This window comes from Motacilla alba, chromosome 4, assembly GCF_015832195.1.
Source record: "Motacilla alba alba isolate MOTALB_02 chromosome 4, Motacilla_alba_V1.0_pri, whole genome shotgun sequence".
In the NCBI taxonomy this organism is placed as follows: domain Eukaryota; kingdom Metazoa; phylum Chordata; class Aves; order Passeriformes; family Motacillidae; genus Motacilla; species Motacilla alba.
This window is the reverse complement of record NC_052019.1, coordinates 30,671,893-30,699,075: the sequence shown is the minus strand read 5'-3', so window position 1 is coordinate 30,699,075 and position 27,183 is coordinate 30,671,893. Positions and strand designations below refer to the sequence as shown.

The 27,183-nt window shown below is 36.8% G+C and overlaps 1 protein-coding gene across 9 annotated transcripts in view; it reads right to left on the bottom strand.

Moving 5' to 3' along the window:
• Positions 1–3,196: 3,196 nt before the first annotated feature.
• FAT1 (FAT atypical cadherin 1) overlaps positions 3,197–27,183 on the bottom strand; it is a 105,528-nt gene continuing 81,541 nt past the window's right edge. For 5 of the 9 annotated variants that reach the window (XM_038134432.1, XM_038134431.1, XM_038134433.1 and 2 more), the window contains 16 exons: positions 26,529–26,762; positions 24,956–25,345; positions 23,527–23,741; positions 22,991–23,128; positions 22,544–22,687; positions 19,932–20,129; positions 15,100–15,901; positions 14,038–14,169; positions 13,766–13,929; positions 12,742–13,204; positions 12,087–12,240; positions 11,746–11,856; positions 10,912–11,543; positions 10,528–10,665; positions 5,579–5,614; positions 3,197–4,678 (listed from right to left, as the gene is read on the bottom strand). In XM_038134432.1, the coding sequence (XP_037990360.1) occupies positions 4,053–4,678; positions 5,579–5,614; positions 10,528–10,665; positions 10,912–11,543; positions 11,746–11,856; positions 12,087–12,240; positions 12,742–13,204; positions 13,766–13,929; positions 14,038–14,169; positions 15,100–15,901; positions 19,932–20,129; positions 22,544–22,687; positions 22,991–23,128; positions 23,527–23,741; positions 24,956–25,345; positions 26,529–26,762 (4,577 nt within the window). In that variant the 3' untranslated portion in view covers positions 3,197–4,052. Of the gene's footprint in view, positions 4,679–5,578; positions 5,615–8,398; positions 8,459–9,989; positions 10,044–10,527; positions 10,666–10,911; positions 11,544–11,745; positions 11,857–12,086; positions 12,241–12,741; positions 13,205–13,765; positions 13,930–14,037; positions 14,170–15,099; positions 15,902–19,931; positions 20,130–22,543; positions 22,688–22,990; positions 23,129–23,526; positions 23,742–24,955; positions 25,346–26,528; positions 26,763–27,183 lie in introns of those variants that run through there. The other 4 variants (XM_038134429.1, XM_038134436.1, XM_038134435.1 and 1 more) reach the window with 3 other exon arrangements.

The following is a 27,183-nucleotide window of genomic DNA, read 5'->3' as shown; positions in this document are numbered from 1 at the left end:
AAGGATAGAAAGAAGGACCCTGGGAATGACCAACCTGTCAGCCTCACCTCTGTGTCTGGGAAAGTCATGGAAGAGATCATCCTAGAAGCTGTGCTAAAGGCACAGGGAGGTGATTCAAAGAAATCAGCATAGCTTCTCCAGGGGCAAAGTTGAGTCAGGAGTCATGCGAGGTGCTTTGTGAACTGCACTTAGTCAGCAATGGTCTGTTTGCAGACAGGTGTCAGTCATGACCCCTTCATACAACACAGACTAATTCCCACAGCTGTCTTCCTTCAAGGGCTTTACAGGTAGATTCAAGGTGGAAATAGAGCATTTCTTCTTACCACTCTACTCAAAAATGGAGCTTGCAGTTAGAGACAGATTTATACCTTCTTTGGCTTGAGTGGATTCAGATTTGTGGGATCCACCAAGGGGTGGATCCACCCTTGGGCAGTGCAAGAACTCTCCTGTGGTTTCTTGGGACAGTACTTGTTTCATGGAGGCCATGGGTAGAACAGGGAACAATGGCAAAACCATCTGAGTAAATATCCTTGGGAAAGGGGCCCATATCTGGTACTCTGGTCATGTTCCTTCTGCTAAGCTTATATGTCTGCATCCTGGAGTTCTCAGGATCTGTTGGTCTGTTAAATATTGAATAAAAGAAGTTTCATAGGGTTGTCTGTTGTTTCTGCCTCTATTACTCTTAATCAGGTAGAATTGCAGTTTGTTCTCTGCTTCAAGACTAAGTGACATTTCATTTACTCAAAACATAGAATGGTCAAAACAGCAATGAGCTTGACTCAAATCTGCTCAATAAAACTTTAAGTTCTGCTAGCTCGTAAGTATTTTAAAATAGAAAAAAAAAATGCTTCCATGGGGGACTTAACTACAGTTCAGCAATGGGATAGTAAGATGATTAAGAGACTGGAGCTGTTTTCATATGAGAGGCTGAGAGAACCGAGGCTGATCAATCTGGGGAAAAAAAGAAGGCTCAGTGGGGAACTTGATGTTTATAAATACCTGATGTGAAGCTGTAAAGAGAGAGAGGCTCTCCTCAGTTGTACCCTTTGGAATGGGCACAAATTGAAACACATGAAGCTACATCTTAACATAAACCTCTTGCTGTGACAACATGAGGACAGATAAACACTGGTATAGTGAATGTGTGACTGCACTGAAACTCCTGACTTTAAAATGTTTGGCTTGTAAAATGATCACATGGCCAATGTTTTTGAATGCACTGGACTGCTGTTGAGTCGAACAACAAAGCTCTGCTGTATCAGTTTTAATTGGGTTTAAAATGTCACCAGCTTCATCTGGCGTATTGCTGTAGCTCTGTGTGGGAAAAGAGATTTGATTGCACTTACTGGACCTGAACTAGGCAATAAGAGCTCCCCACAAAGGAAGCATTTCCCAACATGCCCTTGCTTTACACACCAACAGCAAAGCTGTTGAAAGCTGTGGAGTTGAAAATGCCTGCTATTTCCGTAAGTGAGTGTTATGATTTAGCCTTGTTTTCTGCTGTGAAGTATAACCTTGGTGTTGCATGTTGCCTAGCAGCACAATTCTTGTGAAAATATAAAAAATACATACACATACATGTATATATATTCTGATACTTTCAACAAAGCATTCTCTTACACCAGCATGGAATTTCATTGTAGAATATTGAGACATTGTTCTTTTTCATTTTGGATGCTCTGTGTTAGCCTTCAGTTTGCAGTACTACAAATAAAAATATATTCAAGTGTTGATATTCCTGTTCTTCACATGTCTCAATTTTAAAAATCTGTCTTCAGGCCCTTCTGTAAATGAGTAACTTTATAAAATGTATTTGTAGGGCAGGTTTTTATATTTTCTGGGAATCCTTATCAACTGAGAAATGAAGCAAATTTGTGCAGCGTTTTCCTCTTGCTGTCACCTAGGAGTCATTTCTACCAAGTAGCAGGTATCAAGAAATCTTGAGCAGAACTTCCAGTAAGCTCAACCTTCCTCGCTCAAGATGGGCCTTAAGCAGTGATATGAACTACTACAGTGTGTGGCACCCTCTCCTCACAGTTCTGTAAGATTCTTCTAAAGCTATTAATTAAGAAAATTTTAACAGTCTGATGTACAAAAGGCTCTTAGTTATCAGGGTGACTATTGCAGTGCACAGCCAGGATGTGGGTTTAAAATTATTTTTTAGTCTTTTTACATAAGTCATGGGATTCTTAACCTGTATATGGGCAAGTTAACACAGGAATGTCAGTGCCTAGCTGTGTCCTGTAATCCACCCAATTTCCACTATACAGCTGCCAAGCTGGGAGTTGTTCCATTTTGTATATAAATAGCACTCTAAATACAGTTAGAAGGCTGAGGCTTAGCTGTCATGATGGGAGAGAATCTAATATTGTATATTTCTAGGCTACAGAACTTTATGACAGTAGGAACAAAATGGAGGTGGAGCTGAAAGGATTCCAGGCTATATTAAAAATTCACTAATGTGCCAAGAAATCTGTTCTGAACTTAAAAAGCATCCCTCAAGCAAGAGGCAGAAGACAGTTACATTATTCCTTTAGCTTACCATCAGGCCAAATTTATGCTAGAGAACTCTGTTAAAGGCTTTGTTCTTTTGTAGTCAGAAAAGCAGCTGGATAATACACAGGTAAACTGTATTCCACCTTTACTTCTTCAAGGTAAACTTCAATTGCAATTTCTTACATTAAGTTCACACTAGAAATATAATTGCAGGAAACCACCAACTATTTAGCACAAAGTCAGACAATGGCACGGCCATTTCAGCATGCAGGTGCACAAGCAAGGGGTAACTAGTCATGAAATTAAGTATTCAGGTGATAAAGGAGGGGAGAAACTGCTTTGAAGATCTGGGGGATTTTCTTTTGTATGTATTTTTGTAACTTGAGAAAAAATATTCAGCAATTTACATAGCTGATATTATATGTTTAAAGAAAAATGCAAACTACCGAGAAGGCTACTGCAGTTTGATACCCATCAATCTTTATTCAGACTGGCCCGGTTACTTTTAAGAACACCATTAAGTAGACACACACTGCCATCTTGTGAGCATCTCTAACACAGCTGCAGGCTCATTTCAGAGGAGAGGAAAAGGAGTTGCTTGGAGCAAGTAACTTAATACAGTACAAAACATATACAGACGTAAAAAATGCTGCACTGAATGCTTTGTCAATGGTATATAATATAATAGAGATACACAGAGCAAAGCTAAAGTATTTTATTAATAATTTATTGTCAGTAAGAAAGACTGGCTAATGGTAATTTTCAGTAAAAACCTTTACAAGACCATTGGATCACAAATATACAGACGCTATAAAAACTGTGTCATGGTGGTTTTGGTTCTAAACTGGTATGCAGAGGGTCCCCAACACACTTTCCAAGAAGGGAAAAAAAATGTTTACAGTTCTAAAATACAGCAACCCATTTAAGACATTTCCATATAGCTGACCCAGAAAAATATCAGACCTAATGTATGTACAATTGAAATTGTGTGAATATGTTGAATGTTTTACAATGAAATGTCAAACCTTAGTTTTCAGGGGAATACATACAGTGATGCCCTGATTATATATAATAAGTCAGGGTGCTCATTTTTAATGGCACACTAACACCACTAGTTTCAGTGGAAAACAAATTCACAAAATATCTACAAAATCTAATTAAAACTATTAAAATCAAAACTGTACATAAAATTTACAAAAAATAGGAGAAAATTAATTGCATTAGAACTATATAAATATATGCATCATGCTAACATGGAGAAGTGGTATGTGATTTTTTTTAAACATAGAACAATGTAAGTACATAAAGGATGTTCAGAAATGGCACAGCCAATGGAAATCTTAGAACTTTCCAAATACAGTAGGTCAGGAAATGGAAAGAGGTTCATTTAGTGAAATGAATTGCATGATCCAATGCTGCCATGCCAGTTTAGCTCACTGAAACAAAAGCATTCACCGTGGCTGGAAAAAAAAAAAAAAGAAAAAATAAAAAAGCTCTTGAAAATTGTTCTAGATTTGATAAAGTTTGTTAGAGTCCAGGCACTTTTGTTGAGTGTGTCAGACTTCTGTATGTTGCTGAGAATCAAGCGGAGGAATTTTCACATCTTCGAAGTGACCGTCATCTCCACTCTCGTAGTCACTCATCATGACTTCAGACTCCATTTCACAGCATGCCGACACATCCGAGCAGGAGGCTGTGGAAGCGTACACTGACATGGACATGTTGTCTACAGTGGGGGCTTCAAAGTCTGGATTGAACCCCAGTGAGTACGGAGCATATGGTTCTCTGTAGCTGCCGCTGCCGCCACTGGGGGTGGTCTGAGGTTCTGACATGTCTGCAGGGTAGTGATGGGGAAGGTACTGATTAAGGTTAAATCTCTGCCTGCTCCTTGTGGAAGAACCCAAGCTACCTACGGCTGGCATGTCTCTGGGTGGCTGTATTGACTCAAACTGGTCGCTGTATTCAGGTGGTAATGGTGGAAGCTCATCAGGTGCAGGGAAATCATCAGGTGGAGGTGGAAAATCACTTTCTATGTCATAACCACCAGGGTAATAGTCTGTATCGATGGCATTTGGATCTGTGTAGAGGGGAGCTGACTCCTCCACCACTTCGTAATTTGGATACTCTTGGATACCTGGCAGTTGAACACTTGGCATCCAATCTGATGTATCCCAGTGATAACCTGAAACGTTAATTAAAGAAAAAAATAGTATTACTATCTTGTATTCAAGTCAGTCTGAACTGAGAAATCAACACATGTATTAAGACAATGCAATCACTGTGATTAGGACACTACTTGTTAATCAGCAGTTTGCCCTGGTTGCACAAAAGACATTCAACACAACTTTACTTTATGCCATGCATGAGATAGTGCATCATTCACGACTTGAACTTTTAAATTTTCTCAGACATCACACCTAACATGGGAAGAGCTGTAGTCACCTATGGAACGTGCTGTCACAATACACAGTTGTTCAGTGGATAGCAAAGAATCAACACCCTACACCTGGTGCAGCTAAATACTTAGTTGTTGCTGAGTAATTAGTTAGGGTGATAATAATGGCCTATTTTTTAAGAATATATTTAGTATATGTAACCCATGAATTTCTCACATAAAAGAACCCATTTCTGTTTAGTAAAGTATTTCAGACCATTTAAAGTGACACTGCCGCTCAAGCACATTTTTAAGTTAGCTTCACAAAATGCTGTTAGCTCTACAGGAACACCTCTGATAAAAATCTTTCATTATTAGTAAAGACATTCCACATTCAACTACAAGAATAAATCAGGAAAATCAGGTTTAATCATGCAAAAATGGCTGGACTTGATCCTCTCTCGCAAACTCCCTTTGAATAAGTTTGTATTTGCTGGAAACTAGATGTAAGCCTAAACTAACTAAAAACCAGTAATTTCTCTCATCTGAACACCAATAAAAAAATACACTACTGTAGTATAGTGCAAATCTAGTAAAGAGAAATCACTTCAGACAAATGCACAGCAAGCAACCGATAGTAAGTCTGTGTTAAAACCAAATATTAACAGAAATTTTGGTGAACATCAATGAACTGCATGCAGAAGTCACCTCTTGAATTGCTGAGGTCAGGAACAGCAAAAGATTCTTTAGGTGGCAGAATAAGAAGAAAAAGGAGAAAATATCTGTAGTTAGGAATCAAATAGTAGAACCAATATAAAGACAAACAACGACTAGTCGCTATGATATTTACACTGTTTTTTTCCAGTTGAATTAGCAATACTAAAGCTTTTTTAAAAAATTTTCTCCTGGGCTCCTTATATGTTAAGACTTGAACTGTAGGACAGCTACTGAGTTCATTTATAGCCCATGTGGGACATAGCTGTCTTGTGGTAAAATCTGCAGTCTGGAGTTTACTGAAATCCTTGTATCAGTATATACAGGACTTCTGCTACACAGGGTAATAGGACTTGATCTGATTTTTTTCTTTCCTTGTAGCTACCTTTGTGTTTTTATACAGGGCTCCATCTATTGGCATTACACTTTGAAGTATCTCTTGAGTATCAAGGTAACTCTTGCTTTAGTGTCTGGCTTCCATACATAAGCACTGGGAAACCTGTGTCCCTTTGTACAGCAATTCCAAAAACTCACGGTCAGCAGAGAACTGCCCTGACAAATATTAAACCTTTCTCTTTTCAGGAATCTATATTCCCTAATAAAGTCTCTAAGGATGAGTGCTGCCTATCCTAATGGCAGAATCATCTCCTAAGAATTCATACTTTGATCTGTTGTAAGACTGAAGGGACAGAGGTTGACTCTTTAGAGAGAAGTTCCTATTTTTTTTAAGCTTGCATAGCCCAGACAAGAAAAATACTGTTCAGACTAATGGAGATGTCAGTCTGAGCTCTGAGACTCTTAAAACATCTCTGGCCTCAACGCCAGGAGAGGGTTCTGATCATTAGTCTGCTTAGAAGACAACATTCTTTATTTTTCCTGGGAAAGTGGGTGCAAAACTAAAGCCAATAGGCATTATGATTTAGAGCACTTTCACCAAGGAATGGAGACATCTTGGTTTTCCTCTTCTTCAGAGGCAAAGATCTTTTAATGTAAATGGCAGAAACACAAACTAGAACCAGACGTGCCCATCTTTATGTGACAATCTGCTAGATTGGAGCTATATTTTCTCTTGCACTCAGCATTGCTGATTTGCATCAAGCTACAACCTGAGGAGCAGTGCAGAGAATACAGGCCTAAAACTGTCCTACGATGAGATTAGCTGCAGTTCATGCTTTCAGGATGCCTGAAACACTTGGGGACAGAAACATTGGGGAGACTAAAGGTAAGGACCATCTGTCCCAGAACATGACCTTGCTGCAGGCCTGAGTAAGGATCTCTGCTGCTTGAACTGACACCCTCCCTGAGGGTGCTTAAAAGCAGAACTCCTTATCTAAGATGCCTTGAAAGAAGAAATGCTTAATAAGAGCAGAAACTCTTAAATGTTAAGAAGCAGCTGGAGTAGGACATATTTAATCTCTCTACAATTGCAATGCACACAATGTTTGTATTTATCTTATGGTGATACTTAAACACTAAGCAATATTTTTATCTTTGACTTGAGAACTACATCTATAATTTTTAGATTCCAACAATTAAAATCTTAGAGAAAATCTGAGTCAGTCATTAAATATTTCTCCTGGTGGATCTGGCCTCTTTCAGTCTTGTAATTCTCCCATTCCTGTTCATTGCAATTTTTCTGCACTGAGAACTATTGTCTATAGGTACACATTAATGAAATGGTATCCTCATTAATGAAATACTCTCAAGTAATTGGAAGTCCTTGCATTTGTCTACTTTTTGTGTGTCTGTGTAAATTAAAAAGGGTGTACTTCAGATAACAAACCACAGTGAAACTTCAGCTACTCTAATAGATTTTATGTTCTTACAATGGCTTCATTTTAAGTAGGACTTAGTAAAAAACATTATGTTTCCTAGTCTGTATCTAGAAATAGGAAGCATGGGCTGGATGTTGTTTCAGAAGAAACCTCTGCAAACTCATGGTCATGGAGTGAATTATTTGCCTTTTACTGGAACTTTAAGTAGTATTTAGTCAATTAAAACGACAGTATTTGTATAGACTCACTGGCATTGTATAGACTCGCTTTTATTACTACTACTATTTTGTAAAGAGTTTGTGTTTCCCAGAGTGGTTTGTTTTTAAATGTTAGCAGAATTAAAATAAAATACCGTTGAAAATGCCTACCTTGCCTCCTTCTAACTTCCAAATACATACTACAAACACACATACACACAAATATATGTGTGTGTTCACATACCCAAACATACATTTTAGGTACTGTTGTAAGGCTGCATAGTAAGTAACAAGCTACTTAAACTGAGGAGGATGTATATGGCTACATGTCTCAGCTGCAGACAAAAATATTTTTTTTCTGTTTAAGAGACAGATTGATCTGAAGACCAAGGAAGTGAGTACTGATACCAGGCTATTTTGATTCTGCTCAGCTGGACAAGGTATCAACAGGTGTGGGTGGAAGAAGAAAAGGAAGCAGAGGCTGCTGCTGTTTCATCTGCAGTACTGCATGTATTTGCCTTTGATGTTGTCTCAATTCTGCTGGTGGCTTTAGTATGAATATTTTCAGAAGAGAGTAAGCACCAAGGTCTTTTTATGCCAATCCCTTTTTTCCCAAGAAAATACTTTGAAACCTGTTCACAGGGCATCTACAGCATATTCAAGAAAATATTAACAGAGCTACAAAATTAATATATTTTTTGCTATAAATTATCAGAAAGTCTAAGTAAATGATATTTTATAATTCGCATCTAGCTAGGACTACATTACTAGAAAACAATGTAAGAAGATAAACGTGCATTATGCTGCCAAAGCAGTAAATAAATATGAAAACATGTATATACCTTCTTTTTCCACCGAGTCAACAACAGCATTGACAAGGTGTATTACAGTCACTACGGAAGCTTGTAAAAGGTATAAAAGGAGCAAATTAAAACAAACCTATAGTTAGTATCACTTTAAACAGCAGACAGATACGCATAAAAACCCCCATCAACACTGTGAAATTGCAGTTCATTACTGTTTTATAGAGCAACATTATTAGTGTACATACACATTTACTCTCAATCTAGAGAGCAGTTGCATGTCATACATAAAGCACATATCTAAAGCTCAATTTTATTCTTGCTAAACATACAAAAGTATTTGTAACTGCTTGTGAAGTACATTTTGCATGAGCACAGGGCTGCTTAAATTGTGTTAGAATTTCTGAAATGTTGCCTAAATATACTCATTTGCATCATACTTGATCTACATAGCAACAAACTAGACTTTTCTCAAGGCTTGTGTTGAGTGAATTGAGGATTGTTGCATTAGACTTCTCCTTTAAAGATGTAAACTATGTTGCCTCCCTACCAATGAAAGATATATGAAAGAAATTTTCCCTAAAATGAACTAAAAGGATAGAATATGAAAAATACCTATAGAAAATTCCTGTTACTGATCTACTTAAGTTTTGTATGAAGTAGAGATACCACAGTAGGAATACCAAATTCAGGCTGTTACATACTTACTAAAAAAACCCCAAACTTAAAATAATGTATTTTTTATGTCTTCCCTTTCCCTCAAGATAATTTTGGAATGGAGAAGGATTTATTCTTATAGGGTAAAAATGAAGTAAGTGCATGCAACTTGTATGCACACCTCAGGGATTAAATATCAAGCTATTAAATTCTGAATCTACCAAAATGGAAGGAAGGAACAGTATCTATGATGCTACAGATATTTCTCTTAAAATGATGTATTAATGAGTAATCAACACATGACAGGAAATGGGAAAAAGAATATACTAGACATATGAGACAGTGAGGAGAGGAGAACAACATGTACAACACAACACTTAAAACCACAGGAAAAAAAAGTTGGAAGTTGGCATCAGGTCTACTGATAAAATGATGAGGACTACAAGCATACCATTTTACTTTCACCAATCATTAAACCAGATAGGTTTTTTTCATGCTGTGAATGACATATCACTCTACTTCATTAAGAAGCAGAATGTTCTTTATTCCTAAGCTAAAAGAATTTCAAGTTCTTTTTTTTACCAGGCAGAGACAAAAGCAGAAAGTGGAATAAAGAGTCAAAGCACACCTTAACTTAGCAAATTAAGTTATGAGACAACTGTGGCTTTGTCCAATCAGTACTACATGTTTCTGAATACGCAGATGCATTCATATCAACTATAAAAGCATCTGTCATCACAATGGAAAAAACATCCAATTAATAATAATCAAACCCACAAGGTATGTATGCTGATTATATTTTGATGGACTTGAGGTGTGATCAAAATATTTATATTTTTATATTGGCTTTTTTCAATGTATGAAATGTTTTTATTAATTCATTTCAATCATGGTGAAAGCCAAATATACTGTTCTATTATAACAAAATTCCTTTTTGTGCAGTTTCCTTCATTACTAAAGTAATCAAACTTACAAGCAGTCCCTTAAACTCTGCTCTCACTCAGAACTGATCTGATCCATATGGGAGCTGAGGTCGCAGCAAGAAAAAGAGAAGGAAACAAATGAAACTGTAACACCAGAAAGCTTTTTACTAAGAACTGAACAGCAAAGTGAAAGTTATATTTGTGCAGAGGTCATTTTTTAAATTCACTGTACTCTTGCATAAGATGATAACTAAGGATAACCTAGAAGAGTTGAACAAATTCTAATATGTTTTAAACACAAGGCTCTGAGCAACTTAAGCTGCATTTTCACTGTGATATTCTAACAGCAGAATGATTATATATAACTTTAAGGTAAAGTAATTAACAATTGGCATAGAGATAGGTAAAATATGTTTAAAAAATTAACAGATTTGGGTATTAACATAAGTAAATACAAATATATATTAAATAAGCTACTATTTAATATATATTAAATATATGTAAATCCTATTGTTACTAAGAGATACAGATGCAAAGACAGAACAAATGAACATCAGCAGTGGAACAGAATGATTGCATTTTACGTACCATTGTCATCACATGATTCAGACTGGAAGGAGCTGAGAGACTGGACCTCAGACATGCTTTCTCTTGCACTGTAAGAGTGGGAGTTCTTTTCATCCAGAGGCTTCTTAGAAAGGCAAGGGTCAAGATCTACTACTTTAGCTGAAAGAAAAAGTTTCAAGTGAGACAATGAATAGATTCTAGATTAAAGAATCAATACTACTTAAAGTTGAGATCTGCACATTTTTACAAAACTTAGTAGAGCATGAAGGCTGATCAGAGACAAAACCCAGTAAAGTCATAATACCTTTTGTACTCTAAGAGGTTCAAATAGAGACTTTGTACTCATATTAAAATTGTACCAGCATACCCATTTAAATGGAAATTAAAAATAAGAATGTCTCTTACTGTCATAGTCAAAATCCCAGCTGGGTTTCTGTATTGAATCACTGTCTGAAGGTGAGTTGGAGGGAGGTGGAGGTGGCAGATTTGGTGCAACACTGCAAACAGCTACAGCTTTCCGGTGACCATGTACAGAATCTGGGTTAAAAGTACTAAACTCAGGGTGCTCAGGGATAGCAGACCCTTCAAAAGAATTCCTGTCAAGATTGTTCCTGGAGTCACTTGGAATGCTTGGAGTGTATGAAATGGGACGAACAGGAACCTGTGGTGGGATGTCAGAATAGATGTTCTTATTCAATTTTGCGTCAAAACACGGTCTTTGCAAGAAGGCTGTCGTGGCTCCCAGTTGCTTGTCTTCAGTCTCTGGCTGGTGCTTCTTCTTTCTACTAACCACTTTGCGGCAAACAACAAAAATCACAACTAACAAGAAAATTCCTGCGATGAAAACAATAATCCCAATCACTTCAGCTAAGCTAATGTTCCAAGATGTCGAAACATATTTATTGAGCACAACATCTGTGCAGTGTTTGCCTCCAAATCCACGACTACAGTTGCAGTGATATGAACCATAAGTATTCTCACAAAGGGCACCATTGAGACATGGGTTTTCTATGCATTCATCAACATCGGCCAGGCACCTATCAGAAACAGAGCACAGCAGTGATGTTTAGTTTACATCAGTAGTCTTTGTTCTTAACAATTTTAGATGTATTTATTATAAGGTACTGCACACTAACATGCATTTTTCTGTTTTATCATCATCCCAGATTTCAACAAGTTTGAACTGTTAATCTGTTAATTAATACTACTAAAATTCAGTGTATGTGGAATGCTACCTACCTTTCTCCACGAAAGCCTGCTTCACACTCACAAACAGGTCCATCCAAACTGTCAATACACTTGCCACTGTTTTTGCAAGGATTGTCTTTGCAATATGGACCCAGCTGGCATCTGCAAAGGCAAAACAAACAAAACCAGAGAACATTACCTTACGGCAAGCAATTTTATAATGTGGGATTCAGAGCTGTAACACAGGGGCTGCTGTTAACTTCAGCCAGCTCCAGTATGTCTCAAATCTGAATTTAAAGTAGGAAACACATAAAAAAAGAAACAGAAAAAGAGTTACATTTATATCCCATTTTCCAAGGGGTTCATTGATGCAATGACCCATACAAACATACCTTTGACCTGTGTACTGTCCTCGGCACTGGCAGATAAAATCATCACTGACTGGGATGCAAGTCCCACCATAAAGGCAGGGGTTGGAAGCACATGGGTTGACACTTACATCACAGTGAGTTCCCATAAACAAAGGTGCACACTTGCAGTAGTAACCTGAAATCAAATACAGTCTTTTTGAAAGGTGCTGCTTTACTGGATTTGAGATAAAATCCTCCCTTCCCACCTACAGATTTAAGATAAATTCCTCCCTACCCACCAAGCTGTTACATGAGAGAAAGAATGGAAAAAACAGAAATGTTTTTATTGACAGATGAGGCAAAGTCTAACAGTAAGAGTTTTCTTAAACATTTTTCTCACAAAACACAAGTTGCCCCAATGATTTCAGAATTTTTAAAGAAAGACTCCAAAGTAAGCTGTTAAGAGGATGGACCTTAGATGTTAGCACTGAAGATTAAATCCTCACTTTGTCAGATGGACTTTGTCTACCTCATACCCCAAGTAGTTGAATCTAGAAGGCACACAAAGCCTTTCTACCTATACCTTCTACAACTCTGGGAAACCCAGAAATATGCACTAAGTTGTTTTGTCCTTCAAAGCAGAGAGGTTGAAAAACAGTTTTAAAAGCTATAAGCAGAAGAATAAAGAGCAGCTTACCTCCATTTGACAGTGCATTGCAGATGCCTCCATTCTGACACGGGCTGCTTGAACAGCCATCTGTGGCAGTCAGTAAGCACCCAGGAGTGACATCTACAGATTCTTCCATGTGTGCATAGTTTCGTGGCTTGCTGTTTAGGGGCAGCTCTTGTCCATTTAGTACAATGGAATCCATACAGCCTCTGAAACCATTGCTAACCTGAGGACTTCTACCATGTCTTGTACCTTGCTGACGAATATGACCACCAAAAAACACGTGATTGTCTAGGTTTAGTGTTCTAAGTGTACCAGGAGCAGTACCAGATGCAGTATGCACCCTATCTAGAACAAGTCGTGCATAGTTTCCATCCACCTCAAGAGATACGGAATGCCACTGGCCATCGTTTATCTGAGTACTCTGAACAGAGACAATCCCAGGTCCACTGCCACAGTCAAATTTATACTGCAGTCTTCCATGATGAATCTACAGAGAAAAGCCACAAAGCCACAACATCAATAAATGGTCTGCACACTTAAAGAGCATAAAATACTGATGCCTATAAAAGTTTATGTTTGCTGGAGAAACAGGATGATGGTAGTGTTCATAAAAAGCAGTTTAATAACACTGTTTTCCAGTCACAGCAACTGTGATTTATTTTGTATGGTTCTTTTAATTGAAACGTACACTTTGTACATTTTGTTCCTCTAGTAAAGCAGTCACAGATCAGAATCAAAATATTACAATACTTCAATACCTTTCATCTTGTGCTTTAAGTAACTTTTCCTGTATGGACTTCAGTATTATAAGCAAATAAATTTTAAGTTGTTTAAAATACATGATTCAGGAAGCTTTGTTTTTTTACACATGTAAAAATTTCTGTACAAGTTTGTCACCTGAATGTGCAACACACCCTACCTTTAAAGCAATTTTCAATTATAACCATTCTACAGAGATGTTATGATGCAATCTTTTAATCTGACATAAAAATAGTAAGAAGAAGGTAGGAAGAAAGGAGGAGATATGCACTAGGAGATTTTAATATACCTCTAAGATACTGTAGTCTGTTCCTCGAGCATACATAACAACTGCATGAGCAGAGTAAGTTCTAAGTCTCATTGTCAGCTTCATTTCCTCTTTGTTCTCATTTTCCATGAGACGATATTTCACATAGCTGCTCCCAGTAAATGTCACAGCAGAGCCAGCTGATGCTTAGGAATACAGAAAAGCATAAAAAGTATTAGCACAGGACTGGAATCAAATTTATATTTGAAAGGTAATATAGTTTTACACAGAGTTTTTTAAAGTTAATTCCTTACCAGGACATTGTCCAGCTTTGCTGTCTTGGCAAACACAGGTGTATTTTCCTTCCTTTGGATCTCCTAAACATTCAGTACCTTCAGGACATGGGTTTCCTTCACACACACTGTTCACCAGGGGGCATTTCCCTTCTGTAAAACCAAATCCATTATTTCTTTTCTGTTGGTGGTGATGGTATTTTGTGAAAAGGAACTGTTAAGTATAGTAGCTGAAAGTGCCCCAAATTATATTCCAAACTGTCAGACAAGGAAGTGAATAACAGTTATGGGGCATGACTGGCACAGACATGACTGGCACAGACATTCTGTTCTAGACAAATAGAATATAGAGTGGCTGATGTTCATCCTTATCTTGATTACTCAGTTCAATTGGTAAAACTGGGAAACTGGTGTTGTGGTTTAAGGCTTACCATTAGAATCATTCACCACAAAACCCAACATGCAGATATTAAACACAGACAGAGTAGGCTGGGGAGAGCAGAGAAAAGCATGTCTGTATATGTACTTCATATGTGCAAGTTCACCAAGGTTAAGTGATTTTAAAAAGCACTGTTGTTTTCCTCAGAGATAAAGATGAAATAATCTTCTGTCAGAAATCTTTATACTTACTTATATTTTAAAGAACATTTATTTCCCACATTACCCTCTCATTCCCCAACAAGTTTGGAAACAGCGTGGGTTACTCCTCTAAGCAGAAACAAGGAAGTATTCAGGTACTTTGCAAGAACTTTTGCGCACACAAGAGTGAAAATGGCCATCAAAATAGGATAGGCAAAAACAACAAAAAATTTACTTCTTTCATAAAATGAAAAAATAAGGTGTAGCTATAAAAAAAATAAATATCTGCTCCCATAAACTCGTAATATGTAAACTCTTGAAATGAGGTAATGAGATAAGAAAGAATTACTTCTTACTACGAATAAAATTAGGCAAATACTACGGAGAGAGTTACAGAACATTCCTGTTCTTGTCCTGTAATATAAATTTCCATCTGTGGATTACTGCTTTTTAAAACCAGAACAATCTTTTCAAGGATACAATTTCCCTCACTGTGTTTCTTACCTTTACAAAGACAAACTGCTGTTCTGTGATGACGGGGAGTGACGAAGCTCAACCTGGCTGTGCTGTGGGTTGACATGATGTTCTCATCCACTGTTACTTTTTCTTCACAAAATTTCAAAGGACAATCTAGGCCTGCACAGAGCTTATGAAACACATCAATTATCCGGACACCTAAAATCTCCTCTAGGTCAGGCACAGAAGAGTTTATCTTGTGGAGCAAAATTCTCATCGGGTGGTGAGAGCTACCAGACTTTTCAATATTCAGGAGGACATCCAGATTAGAAGGAGGATCAGAAGGCTGCAAACTAACAATCTGGATGTCATTTCTCCTCACGCCCAAGATGTTTCTCAATGCTCTCTGGAAATTGCGCCAGTAATCACCGATGAATTCTTCAGGGGACAGGTTTGCAAAGCGTATTGCGATACTGTGATTTAATACCTCTTGTGTGATTTGTCTGATGTGTACAGTAATATCAGCTGCAGTTGTAAATTTTCCATCTGTAACAGTGACATTTAGGAGGTACTGTCCTACATCTAACCTTTTATGTGCTATTAGTTTGCCACCAGTACTGGAAACAGAGAACAGGGATTCCATTTTGGGGTCCAGACTGTATGTCAAGGTATCATAAACATCTTGATCGGTTGCATGAATTTTTCCAATGACACCACCTGAATATTCTTCCCCAAAGGCAGTGATAAAGATTTCCAGAGGCAGTATTGCTGGAGAATAAATGCTTTCCTCAATAACTCTAATATCAATGTAAGTCAAAGATGACAACGGTGGTTTTCCATTATCTGCCACCTAAAGGAAAGATGAGGACAGATTTACATTTTTGCTTTATCTCAAATTCTACTGTAGATATTTATCCTGTATACAGCTGAGCTGTATTTTTGAACCCATAAAAAATCCACCAAAAAGTCGTATAGGAAAATGCTTTACATAAATTCTGTAACACAATTCCTTACATAAAAGTTAACACTGAAAATTTAAAAAGCTTATATAAGCAGGCACACACAAACACGTTTTCATTTCTCCCAAGATTAAAAGCCTGCAGTGCTCTTATTACCTAAAAATGCCAGGAAGCTATTAACACTGGTAGCAAATACAGAGGAAATGCACAGTAGCTGATTTCAGACAGCAGATGGTGCTTGAAGCTTTTTAATATCAAGTACAGAAACACATTACAAACTTGAAATGAGTCATGCACTAGAAATGTACAATGTGCTTCACTACAATTAGGAGGTAATCTGGAAGACAAAGTAAATGTACTGTGCCAAACAGTACTTCAAAAGGAAAAAAATGCATGCAGAAAGTTAAATAGGTTGCCTTTCATGATTTTTGGTTACAGAGAGGAAAACAAGAGGTGGGTACCTGTAGTGCTATTTGCTTCAGACAGTTAAAAAACTATCTTTAACTGTATAATTTTTAAGCCTTTTTGAACACCCTATTCTCCACCCCCTTTGGACAAAGACATACACTGTTGTTGTACAAGGACAGTAAAAAAAAAAAAAAAAAAGAGTGGAGAAGTGAGTTAAGACCATTCCCTTGAGTTCACTTTTTTCTTTCTATTTCTCACCTCTTATTTCCCATCTACTTTTTCCATACCTCTCTCTCAGTTACTGAAAGTGACACTGAAGAAATAGTTAAAAAGGAATTGAAGACATGTGAAGGTACAGAGGGGATATACAGAGCTCAGAAAGTAGAAGATATTCTGCATTGCTTAAAAGATTTTGCAATAATTTTACAGAGTTCACTTTGAAGATCTAAGTGGAGAGGCTGCTTTTGATTTTTTTAATACAAATTTAAGCAAAAGAGGAGTAACTTCAGGCACAAGATTTATCTGTGGATGGGCACATAAACGTGGCATTTTTAAAAGGTAATGCATGTCTCATAGAATTACATGTCTTCATCTGTTTCTGTTAACTCCAAAAGACAGGCATGGCTAGAAACTTGTCCTCCAGTTACCCAAATAAATAACGAGAGCTTTAGCTCAAGTTGGCAAAGTTTTGTTTTGCCTAGATCTCTGCCTGGAAACAAGACAAGGCGGGCAGTTTAGCTACAGAAGAAATGCCAAGGGAAACCAGAAAAGGCTCAAAAAAAAAAACAGACAAGCAAAATTATAACAAATGGACAGCAAGTAGGAAAGAAGAGCCCCAGGAGAAATGATTTTTCAATAGTGCAGATATTTAAAAATGTGCTGTGGTTTTAAACTGAAGCCTTGAAAGTATGGCACAAAGGACTGCATGACTCATAGCTGAAGATTTCGCACACTAATGCTGTGAGACATTTGTTAATGGATAATCTATTTCCTTTGGAGAGAGCAAAAGCAAATACAACTGGCATGCCCATATAAGGTGACCATTGGGGAAAAAAAAATCCTCATTTTTATTAAAATGACAAAAGTAAAGTCTTTTGGAGGTAGTGGGTGCATAGAGTACATATGGGGAAAGGTTGTGTAGTTTTAGTGGGGTTCTTTTGGTAATGAGTTTTCCCAATGAAAGTATGCCTGTAAATTAAAAACATCACTACCTCAGCAATCCATTCAAAAAGCAGCTAAGGTGAAAGCTGTCAATACTGAAAAGCACACCAGTAAAGGTCAGCTAAAAACTGAAAATAGGTAGCAAGAGATCATACACAGCCATTAACTTGTGATTTGCAAGATCAAAATGCAGAAATTAAACATAATGCAAACTTGAGAAAATGCCTTCCTACAGACTTTAAAAGATATTATTTTAAAGGAACAGAGGAAGAATATTTTTCCTCAATAACCACGCCTATAATTTTGTGTGTATCATTGGAACTGGAGTCTTGTGATAGGGAAATGCTAGTTTTGGTCTTGGATGCCTATACCCATGGATTGCAAGATAATAACAAATAATAGCAGTATGTCTGTTGAAAAAAGCCAGCAAAATGTAAAATGACAAATAGCAATTAAAAGACAGTGATATATTTCAAGAATCCAGTCGAGAAACTTGGAAATCAACTGATTAGACAGGTCCAAAATACTGACAGAAAGAGGCACATTAGTAAAGTCTGCTTTAATGATTTACAGTCTCTGAGAAGTCTTTGCTCTAAATGAGTACATTTGTTTTAAGACACTTGTTTAGCTACTGGATGCCATTGAAATAGCCCATATTCATTCCCTAATAAAAAAGCACTTTTCAGCTGCTGTGCTGAAGACAAGATAGCTGAAGTACTGACAGGCTGTTTACAAGCAGACTGGAGACCAGAAAGTGGCTTCTTGAAAGAATTGCAAGGTTTCACTCAGAGGATGATGTTAGGCAGGCACCTCACACTTAAAAAAAGCTAGGCACATCAGGAAGGGCCAAAGGTGCAGCTAAATCATGAAATGTGATAAAGTCAGTGTAACAGTCTACACAGAACAAATATAACTGCCTGTACATGCATTTATAAGAATACATTTAAAAAGCAAAATAATAGAAATTAGTTACTATTAGGAAGCTCTTAAGGAAAACACATGAATCTTGCACTACACTGATACAACATACAGGAAAAACATCCATAAACAAAAAGGTGACTTTGGGGGAATTGGCATATCACTATTGAGGAAAAAATGGCTAACAGAGGAATGATACACCTGCCCTCATTTTCATCCTAATTCTTAAACCCCAAATTAAACTACACTTAAATGAAACTGTCCTTAAATTGATGGCTCCTGGTTACTAACATTTCAGTGACTTAAACAGCATATTACAATATCTTATGATTTTTTTTCTTTTCTCAAAGAAAATAGACTTTGTATAAATATGTCACAATTATCCCAAGGTGGATAGAATTCAGCATACACTGTTATAAACAGTATTACTCGCAAATACTGCAAGTGCATGTTTACTCATAAATGATCTGCAATAGTATATGTAAGAATAATTTGAAGATTAAAAAAAATTCCTCATGTGAAAATAAAGGTAAGAATTTTTCTTAAAACCTGAATCTGGAAATTAGATTTAAGAATTAAGGGCATCTACTTTTAGTCTACTAATTTTAAGTCTTCTGTTTTTAGCTGCTTAATTTACAACTGAATTTAAAAGGACTAGATAAGATTAAAACAATTGGTTTGAACTTTTCTCACACAAGGTTACAAAAAGTATTTGAGAGAACTTAGCTAGTTTAATGTAACCTTGGACATGATCTGGTCTTTTTGTACAACAATGGCAAATGTAGTAAATATGACAGCACTTCAGGGTCATTTTTTGAGTTTTATGCTGTGGCTTCCACAGCAGGATCCTGAGATCTCAAACTACTGCACTGCAAGTTTCAATGCCATGAAGAAACATCTACTGAAAATACTATGAAAAAAGGTCCAAACTTAAAAAAAGATGTTTTCAATTGCCATTGAAAAAAAGAATGTGGCACTACAGGAAAATTTTCCATTACTGCTATGTTGTGCAATATCCCTGCTTTCATCATGTGAGTTTAGTCCAGCACACAGCTTCAAGGGTCAAAACGATAGCAACAAGAGGAATTCTGCAGTCAATAGAAAGTGGCTCTAGGGACCTGTCCCCTGCTGGTTTTTCAACATTCCAACCAGAAGGCAAAGGGCTTATTAAGACCACTCACTCAGTTAACATTTCACTTACACCTTACTTCTGTGAGTTTAACTGAACTTCCCACTGCAGCTGTGTTGATTAGCAATTAAACCAACAGATTTTGTCTATGAAGACATCACCTCATGGGACATGCCTCAAATGACTACTTAGCATGACAGGATCTCCTAACAGAAAGACAAGTGGTGGACTGAACATGAGTGGGAAAAGTTAATCAAATACTTACAATGCAAAACAGTAAGAAGAACATGACAGAAACATCCTACCTTAACATGAAGCAAATAGTGATCTCTCACTTTGCGATTCAGTGCAGCACTTGTGGTCAGAACTCCCTGCTGGGTAATCTGAAAAGTTCTCTCTTCATTTCCAGTCAGGATGGTGAAGAGAAAAGGGGGCCCATTGTGAGAAGAATCCCTGTCTGTCACCACTAGCTGCAGCACACTGAATCCAATAGGCTTATTTTCCTATAGATATATAATACATATTGGTTTTGTTATAATTGAGGATATGGTCTGATGCTGATTTTTTCCTTGCAACAGAAACCCCAAAAAAATACTGTTAAACCAGTTAATTAGTACAAGAGAAATCAGAATGACAATATTGTTTCGGGGAAACTACAACACTCCAAGAATAAGACTCAGAAACAGTAAAAGGAGAAAGGCAGGTTTTTAAACTTCATATTTGATTTCTGAAGGTAGCTCGGCCTTGATGCTTTACTTTTTCTACTTCTGGTCTCAATTAGTATTACTGTAGCCTAATTACCAAGCCATCAAAGATTTGAAATTTAGAGAAAACACCTGTTAAGAATAATCTAATGCCTTTGTTGGGAGGACTAGAAAAATACACTCCTCCATCTGACCTCTTGTGCCCCTAATTAAGAGTTCTGCCTACAGCTGTGGCTGCTACAGGCACCATCCAGTTAAAATATGAAATCCAGGTTTCAAAATCTGCATCATAAAATCCCTTCAAGTTTGTATCATGTGGATGTCTGAGGTTTCACAGACACTTCACATACGTTGGCTTATCATGTATGTTACACATACATATAACTTTATCTGACACTTGTAACTCCTCTCCCAGAATACTTGTGCTCTACGGTATCAGCCAGATTTCTCTATATACATACTTATTTGAAAAGCAAGAAAAGTAGAAATATTATTTTGAAGTACAACGATAACAAAATGCTATCCCTTTCACAAATGTAAAAACTCCTGATAACAATACTCTGTTTCTAAAACTAAGTCAGTTTAGCTATCAGATACTGCAAAAAGCTGAAGCTTTTTCCCTTTCAGCAAAACATAGACCATTGCTTTGAAATTCAAATATTTACAGTTGGACATCCAAAGTAATTTGACTTTCCTAAAAAGCTAAGCACATTTTCTACTGCCTCCAAATATATCCATCTCCAATACAAGAGGAGATGGAGATGGATATATTAACCAGCCTTCTTGGGCAACTCCTTCAATTTTTTCTCTGCTACCTTCAACTAGGGCAGGCCCATATGAATGAACTATAAAACAAGAGGTCTTCCTTTTTAATTGAGTAAGGGAAATAGTACAGACATTGGCTACACAGTCTGAAGTTTAAGTGAGATATTAATTAACATTTATTTCAAGAAAGACTATAATAGGGGAAAAGAAGATACATTTGACAGCACAAAAACATGAAACTGTTTGTTTGGGTTTGTTTTTTTATTTGTGGGGTTTTTTTGGGTTTTTTTGTGTTTTTTGGTTTTTTTTGTTTGGTTTTTTTTTTTTTTTGTGGTTTGGTTTTGGGGTTTTTTGTTTGTTTGTTTGTTTGTTTTGGTTTTTTTTGTTGGTTGGTTTTTTTAAAAGATCCAGGACATCTTATTTGCATACTGGGTGCATATTGTATATATTCACTTTGTCCTGTTTTGGAAAGCTGCCTTTACAGATGATGCACACTTGTCTCAAACACAAGTGATATGTTAGGATGGCACAGTGCATCAGGTAACATTGTCTGATCCTCACAGATATACTGCAACAGGCCAGGAAATAGCAGAAGGACACAAGGGATTGAGCCCATTTACAGTACTAGTCTACAAAGGTCTTAATGCAATTCCTTTGTTGACTTCCATTTATTTCCTATTGGATTTAGGAAGACAAGAAATAGATGCTGACTCTGCTGTCTTTGCTTTAGCAGTTTTGTGAATCAGGCAAGTACATGCCAGACACTTGAGATTGTGGCCTACTGCTACCATCCTACAGTGTAAAATTAGTCAAAAGATTGGTATGCAGCCATATGAAATTCCACTCTTGTTCTAACTGCTGCTGATCCCAGAGGATGTCAGTGGGAATTAGGGCTTAACCTATGTGCCATGGTGCAGAACACTAGCTTCATAGTAACAGGTACCTAAAAGATCTTTTTCTAAGCAGTAACCCTAAAGACTAAAAAGAAATCACAAAACTATTATGTATTTTAACATCCCTGTATGATTCTAAGATTGTTCTATGCATAAATGGAATTTATAATTTACAGACATGTACACACAAGGAAGCTGAAAAAGAACCCAGAGAGGTTATGCAGTCTCCCTCACTGTAAATATTCAAGAACATTCTGGACTCAATCCTGTGTCCAGGACTGGACTCAATCATATGCTCTAGGATGAGCCTGCTTCAGCAGGGAAGTTAGACCAGATGATTCGCTGTGGTCCCTTCCAACCTCACCCATTCTGTGATTCTTACAACTTGCAATGTAAGTTTCTACATAACGTGCAAACAGGAATTTTATAACCCTCAACATTTATTTGATAAGAAGTCTCACTAGTGACCTTAAATAATTAGAAATACAGAAAAATTCAAGTCACAAATTTGCAGACCAATAACACTGGTTTAACTGCTTCACTACTTGTATTTACCTGGATGATAACACTATAGTTTCCTTTTGAGAACACTGGAGGATTATCATTTACATCAGAAACATCAATGTTAACTGTAGTTGTGTTAAGCTTTGGTGGGCTTCCATTGTCTGAAGCTTGAACTGTCAAGGTATATCCTGAAATCTAAAAAATTAATAAAAGAATTAAAAAAAACCATTTATTGAAGAGGAAAAAAGTAACAAACTCAAGATTCTGTTTTATGGAAGAATTATTTTAGCACAACCCCCAGTAAAGCTTTCCTTCATATATTTAATCCTTTCTCTTCCTCCCAAAGGTACTGCTATAAACAGATACTTGCATTTTACAATAGCAATATTAATTTTGGAACATGAAATGGTAACTTAGAAATAGAGTAAGAAAACGGTGGTCATCAATTATGTATAGGTAAATTAATCCCAGCTGCCCTAAAACCACAAAAAACCTCACCTTTTCTCTGTCTAGAAGCTTAGTCACTTTTATTTCACCCCTGGTAGGGTCAATTGTAAAAGGATTTCCTTGATTGCCATCTATAATTGTGTAGTGAATGCGGTTGTTGGAAGGTCCATCAGCATCATCTGCCATAACCTAAGGGACATTACAGTCTCAGTTAAAACAGGTTGAAATAGACTAACATATTTTAGATAAGCTCGTCCTGAAGATGAGCTCTTTAGGTCTAACAAATTTCATAGTTCACAAGAGAAATGCCATCTCAATACATTATACCAACATCATTTAATTTTCTGAATTTCTTCTGAAAGTTAAGTCATGGTCTCATGAGGGCATGAACATATCACAAAATATTATCTACTTTCCCACATCATCTGAAGTCCCTACTTCTGAAACTTTTTCAAAGTAAATTTTCAATTCACTCAGAGGCAAACATCTATTCATTGATGTTCACCTTCCAATCAATACTTATTCCTTCAAGACCGAAAGCATGTTCATCATGACAGAGTATTTCCAAGTAAAAAACCAATACATACTGTAATAACTGATTGTTCAAGCATAGCATCTTCACTGATTACTGCAGTATAAGTGTCTTGGCTAAACACTGGAGAATTGTCATTAATATCCGTGACATTAATATTCACTGTTACAACATCACTTAATGAAGGTGTGCCTCCATCTGTGGCTTCCACTGTCAAGTAGTACTCATGAGAACTTTCATAATCCAAACTCTCAATGATAAAAATGGCTCCTAGGGAAGAAGAAAAAAAAATGGCCTCATACAAACTCTGCTACTGCTGTAGTATTATGTGTTGCAACTTTTTATTTTGACCTGACAAATACTCAGCTTCTTCAGGGCTTGATTTGTCACTGTAAAGCTGGAGCTATGCAGTGAAATGATTATGCTTTACACATGTAAGTAAAGAGATGCAAAGTTCCTGCCATTACCACAAAAGATTCAAAGTTTAAAACAACCTGGCTTACATTTTATAATTTGAGTTTTTAACTGACTAGTTAAGATGATGCAGTCCCTAGCATATAAATTGATTTGCTGGATGAGTTTTCCTGGAACCTTTTTACTCCTTTCAAATATATGAAGTTTATCTTCCATACCTTAGTACCAGCATGTCCACTGAAAAAGCAGAATTTTGATTTCCACTACACTAGTACAATTAACAGCTAAACTATTTAACTAACTACTAAAAGTCAATTAGAATTAACTTCTGAGTAGAAATCTTATTAAAAACAAAACCAAAAATAAAAAACCCCAAACCCAAGCAACTTTATCAGAAATTAGCTCTAAAAAAAGAACTATATAAGTAAACAAAACTAAAATTGAGGTGTTTATTGATTTTTAACAAAGAATTGTCAGGGAAATTAACAGGGAAAAATTCTCAACATAACCTAAAAAGTCCCTGAAAGTAAATCTGACTATCATACAAGCCTAAAATCTCCACTGTCATGCTGGACATATGGCCGAATATTATATTCCAATTCCGATCTCTCTTTAATGCCATATCAAACTTCTCTAGGATTACTGCCTTTGTGGACCAATGACTAGTCTTCTCAACCAATTTAATTTCTAATCCTTCTTTTGGCAAGCCTGGCCATTCCTTCTGATTTTATACCTTTCGTGGAAAGACTATTATGTTTCTTGTTACAGATCTATGTCTTTCCGCCTGCCTGCCCCTAGAGTAGGGAATTTCCAGTTAGGAAGCCCTTATAAATGAACCTAATCCAAGTAATAATACAATAAATAGAAGCAGCAAATAAAGTTCCTATTCTACATTTTACTACACTCCTCTAGTAAGCTTGCTGGCAAAATGGGTGAAAAGACAGCAGCAGCAACTTTACAGCTGGGATGAAGCACACAGATTATACACAACCTGGCTGAACTATGGAGAAAATCAGTATGGCATGGTGCTTGCCTGGCCTGAAGTAATATTCACAGTTGTAACCTTTTACCTGTTGTTGAATCGATGCTGAATTTGCCATGTTCGTTCCCACTGACTATTGAGTACGTGATTTCAGCATTGGCTTCAATGTCTCTGCTTGCAGCATAGAGCTGGAGAACTTCAGTTCCAACTAAAATATCCTCTGACACACTTGCACTATACTCCCTGTGCTCAAATACAGGTGGATTATCATTAATATCCAAAACAGAAACTATAAGACTACTTGTTGAAGACAGTCTTCTAGGTAAGCCTTCATCTGTAGCCTTCAAAGTCAACGTGTACACAGCTTGTAATTCCCGATCCAAAGGCTTCTCCAAACGAATGATTCCAGAGAATTCATCAATAGAGAACTGCCCCTCTGCAGAGTTCACCAGTGCATAATGGATTTTACGGTTCAACCCTGCATTTTGAAAACAATTTTCAAGTGTGAAGTAGCCTTTAAAATACACAACAACAGAATAATCCATCTGATAGCTATGAAATTAGGATTACTTCCAAAAAACATTAAGCTAACACTTCACTGCACTGATTTTCTGTCATACAGAAAACATGAACCATGGCTCTGCTTCAATTACAGCACTAGTTAATATGTAACAATTGTTAATATAAATGTAATTATAACTTTAGAACAACAGAATCTGCTTAGCAAGCTTATAATAACAGAGGAGGATATGGGAGAGTTAGGTTGCATCAATTAACTAGACTCAAAACCAGTACGTTTATTTAAGAATCATGCCCCAAAATTAACAGGAGCATAGTTTCTAGCAACATTTACTTATAAAACAAACAAAAACCTTATAGATTTTAGGGGCAAGCATTTTGGTCTACCTGCGCCTCAAACACTAGTGAAGTATGAAAACAACTGTCTGCTACCTTCCAAATGAGCAACCTAGCTTGATCATAGCACAAAGCAGGTCAGTTGTTTTAGGAGACTGAGGCAACTATTCATTAAGACTATTTGATTAAGAAATTTATGAGATGTAGAAATCACGCGCTTTCAAAATACTTTATGCTGTTGTGTTCCTTACAACAAAGCCTATGACAAACTATTTCTGATGTCATTTGGACTTCATGTTCACTTAAATATTTGTAACTGGACAATGAAGACAAAGAGACAGTAAAAATCTTAAGAGCATATACATAAAGCTACAGTTGGCCAGTGTTCTCTTGATGGTATGATCATCGATGGCTGGCCTGAGAAGCACAAAAATCCATGAATGCCCATTTACATGAACAGACAGGGCTTGATAGTCCTATTACTTACATCAGGAGTAAAAGGATGAACCTAATCGATCATAGTATTAATACCTTATGACAGTGAAAATTCCCTACATTTTGTCTCTCCCCCCCCCCCCCTCTTTTTTGCAAAGACACCATAGGGATATTTTCCAAGCTACTCACACATGAAAGTCAGGTGTTAAATGATTTAGTAGACCAAAATATATCTTTCAGGAGTCTAATCCTGAATGATATCGAACATCTGTCAGCTCTACTTAAACACTTGACAACTCTCAGCATAAAACTAAAGAAATAATACTGTAAGTCTGAGAACATGACAAAAGTATCAGGCAAAGAATGCATACCTGCATCTGCATCTGTTGCCTGCACTCTTGTCAAAAGGGTTCCAGGCTCTGTGTTTTCAAATACTGTAATGGAGTAAGTGTCAGTTGTAAATTCTGGGGCATTATCATTCACATCTTCCAGAGTTAGGATAATGTTAGCTTGGCAGAATCTTCCTCCTCCATCTGTGGCTTTCACTAGAAGATGATAAACTGCTTGCTGCTCACGATCAAGTGCCATTAATGTTTTCAGTTCACCTATAAACAGCATAACACATTAAGTTGATGCAAATTGCAAGGTTTAAGTATCCCTAATGTGTTTCTTCCTAAAATCAGAGTAGCTAAAGTACAACTTTCTTGTTTACAGTAATTTCATCAGTGGCTAAATCAACAGCTGTACTGTATTAATGAACTCCACTTTGGACAAAGCATATAAATGACCAGCCTTTTCAGCTTGAAAAGATTAAGAACTAAAACTCTTTATTTTTTTTCTAACACTCTTGAAACAGAAACTAAACTCTCTGATAATGCAGAGAGAATGTGTATACATGTAAAAATCCATGTGTGTTTGTGCAAAGTAAATTGAAGTATTAGAACTCTGGCTTTAAAAAATGCAAGGTTAAATCCATGTCTGATTTTTCTCGGCTATTTAGTTATATTCCTTCCATAGGTATTGATA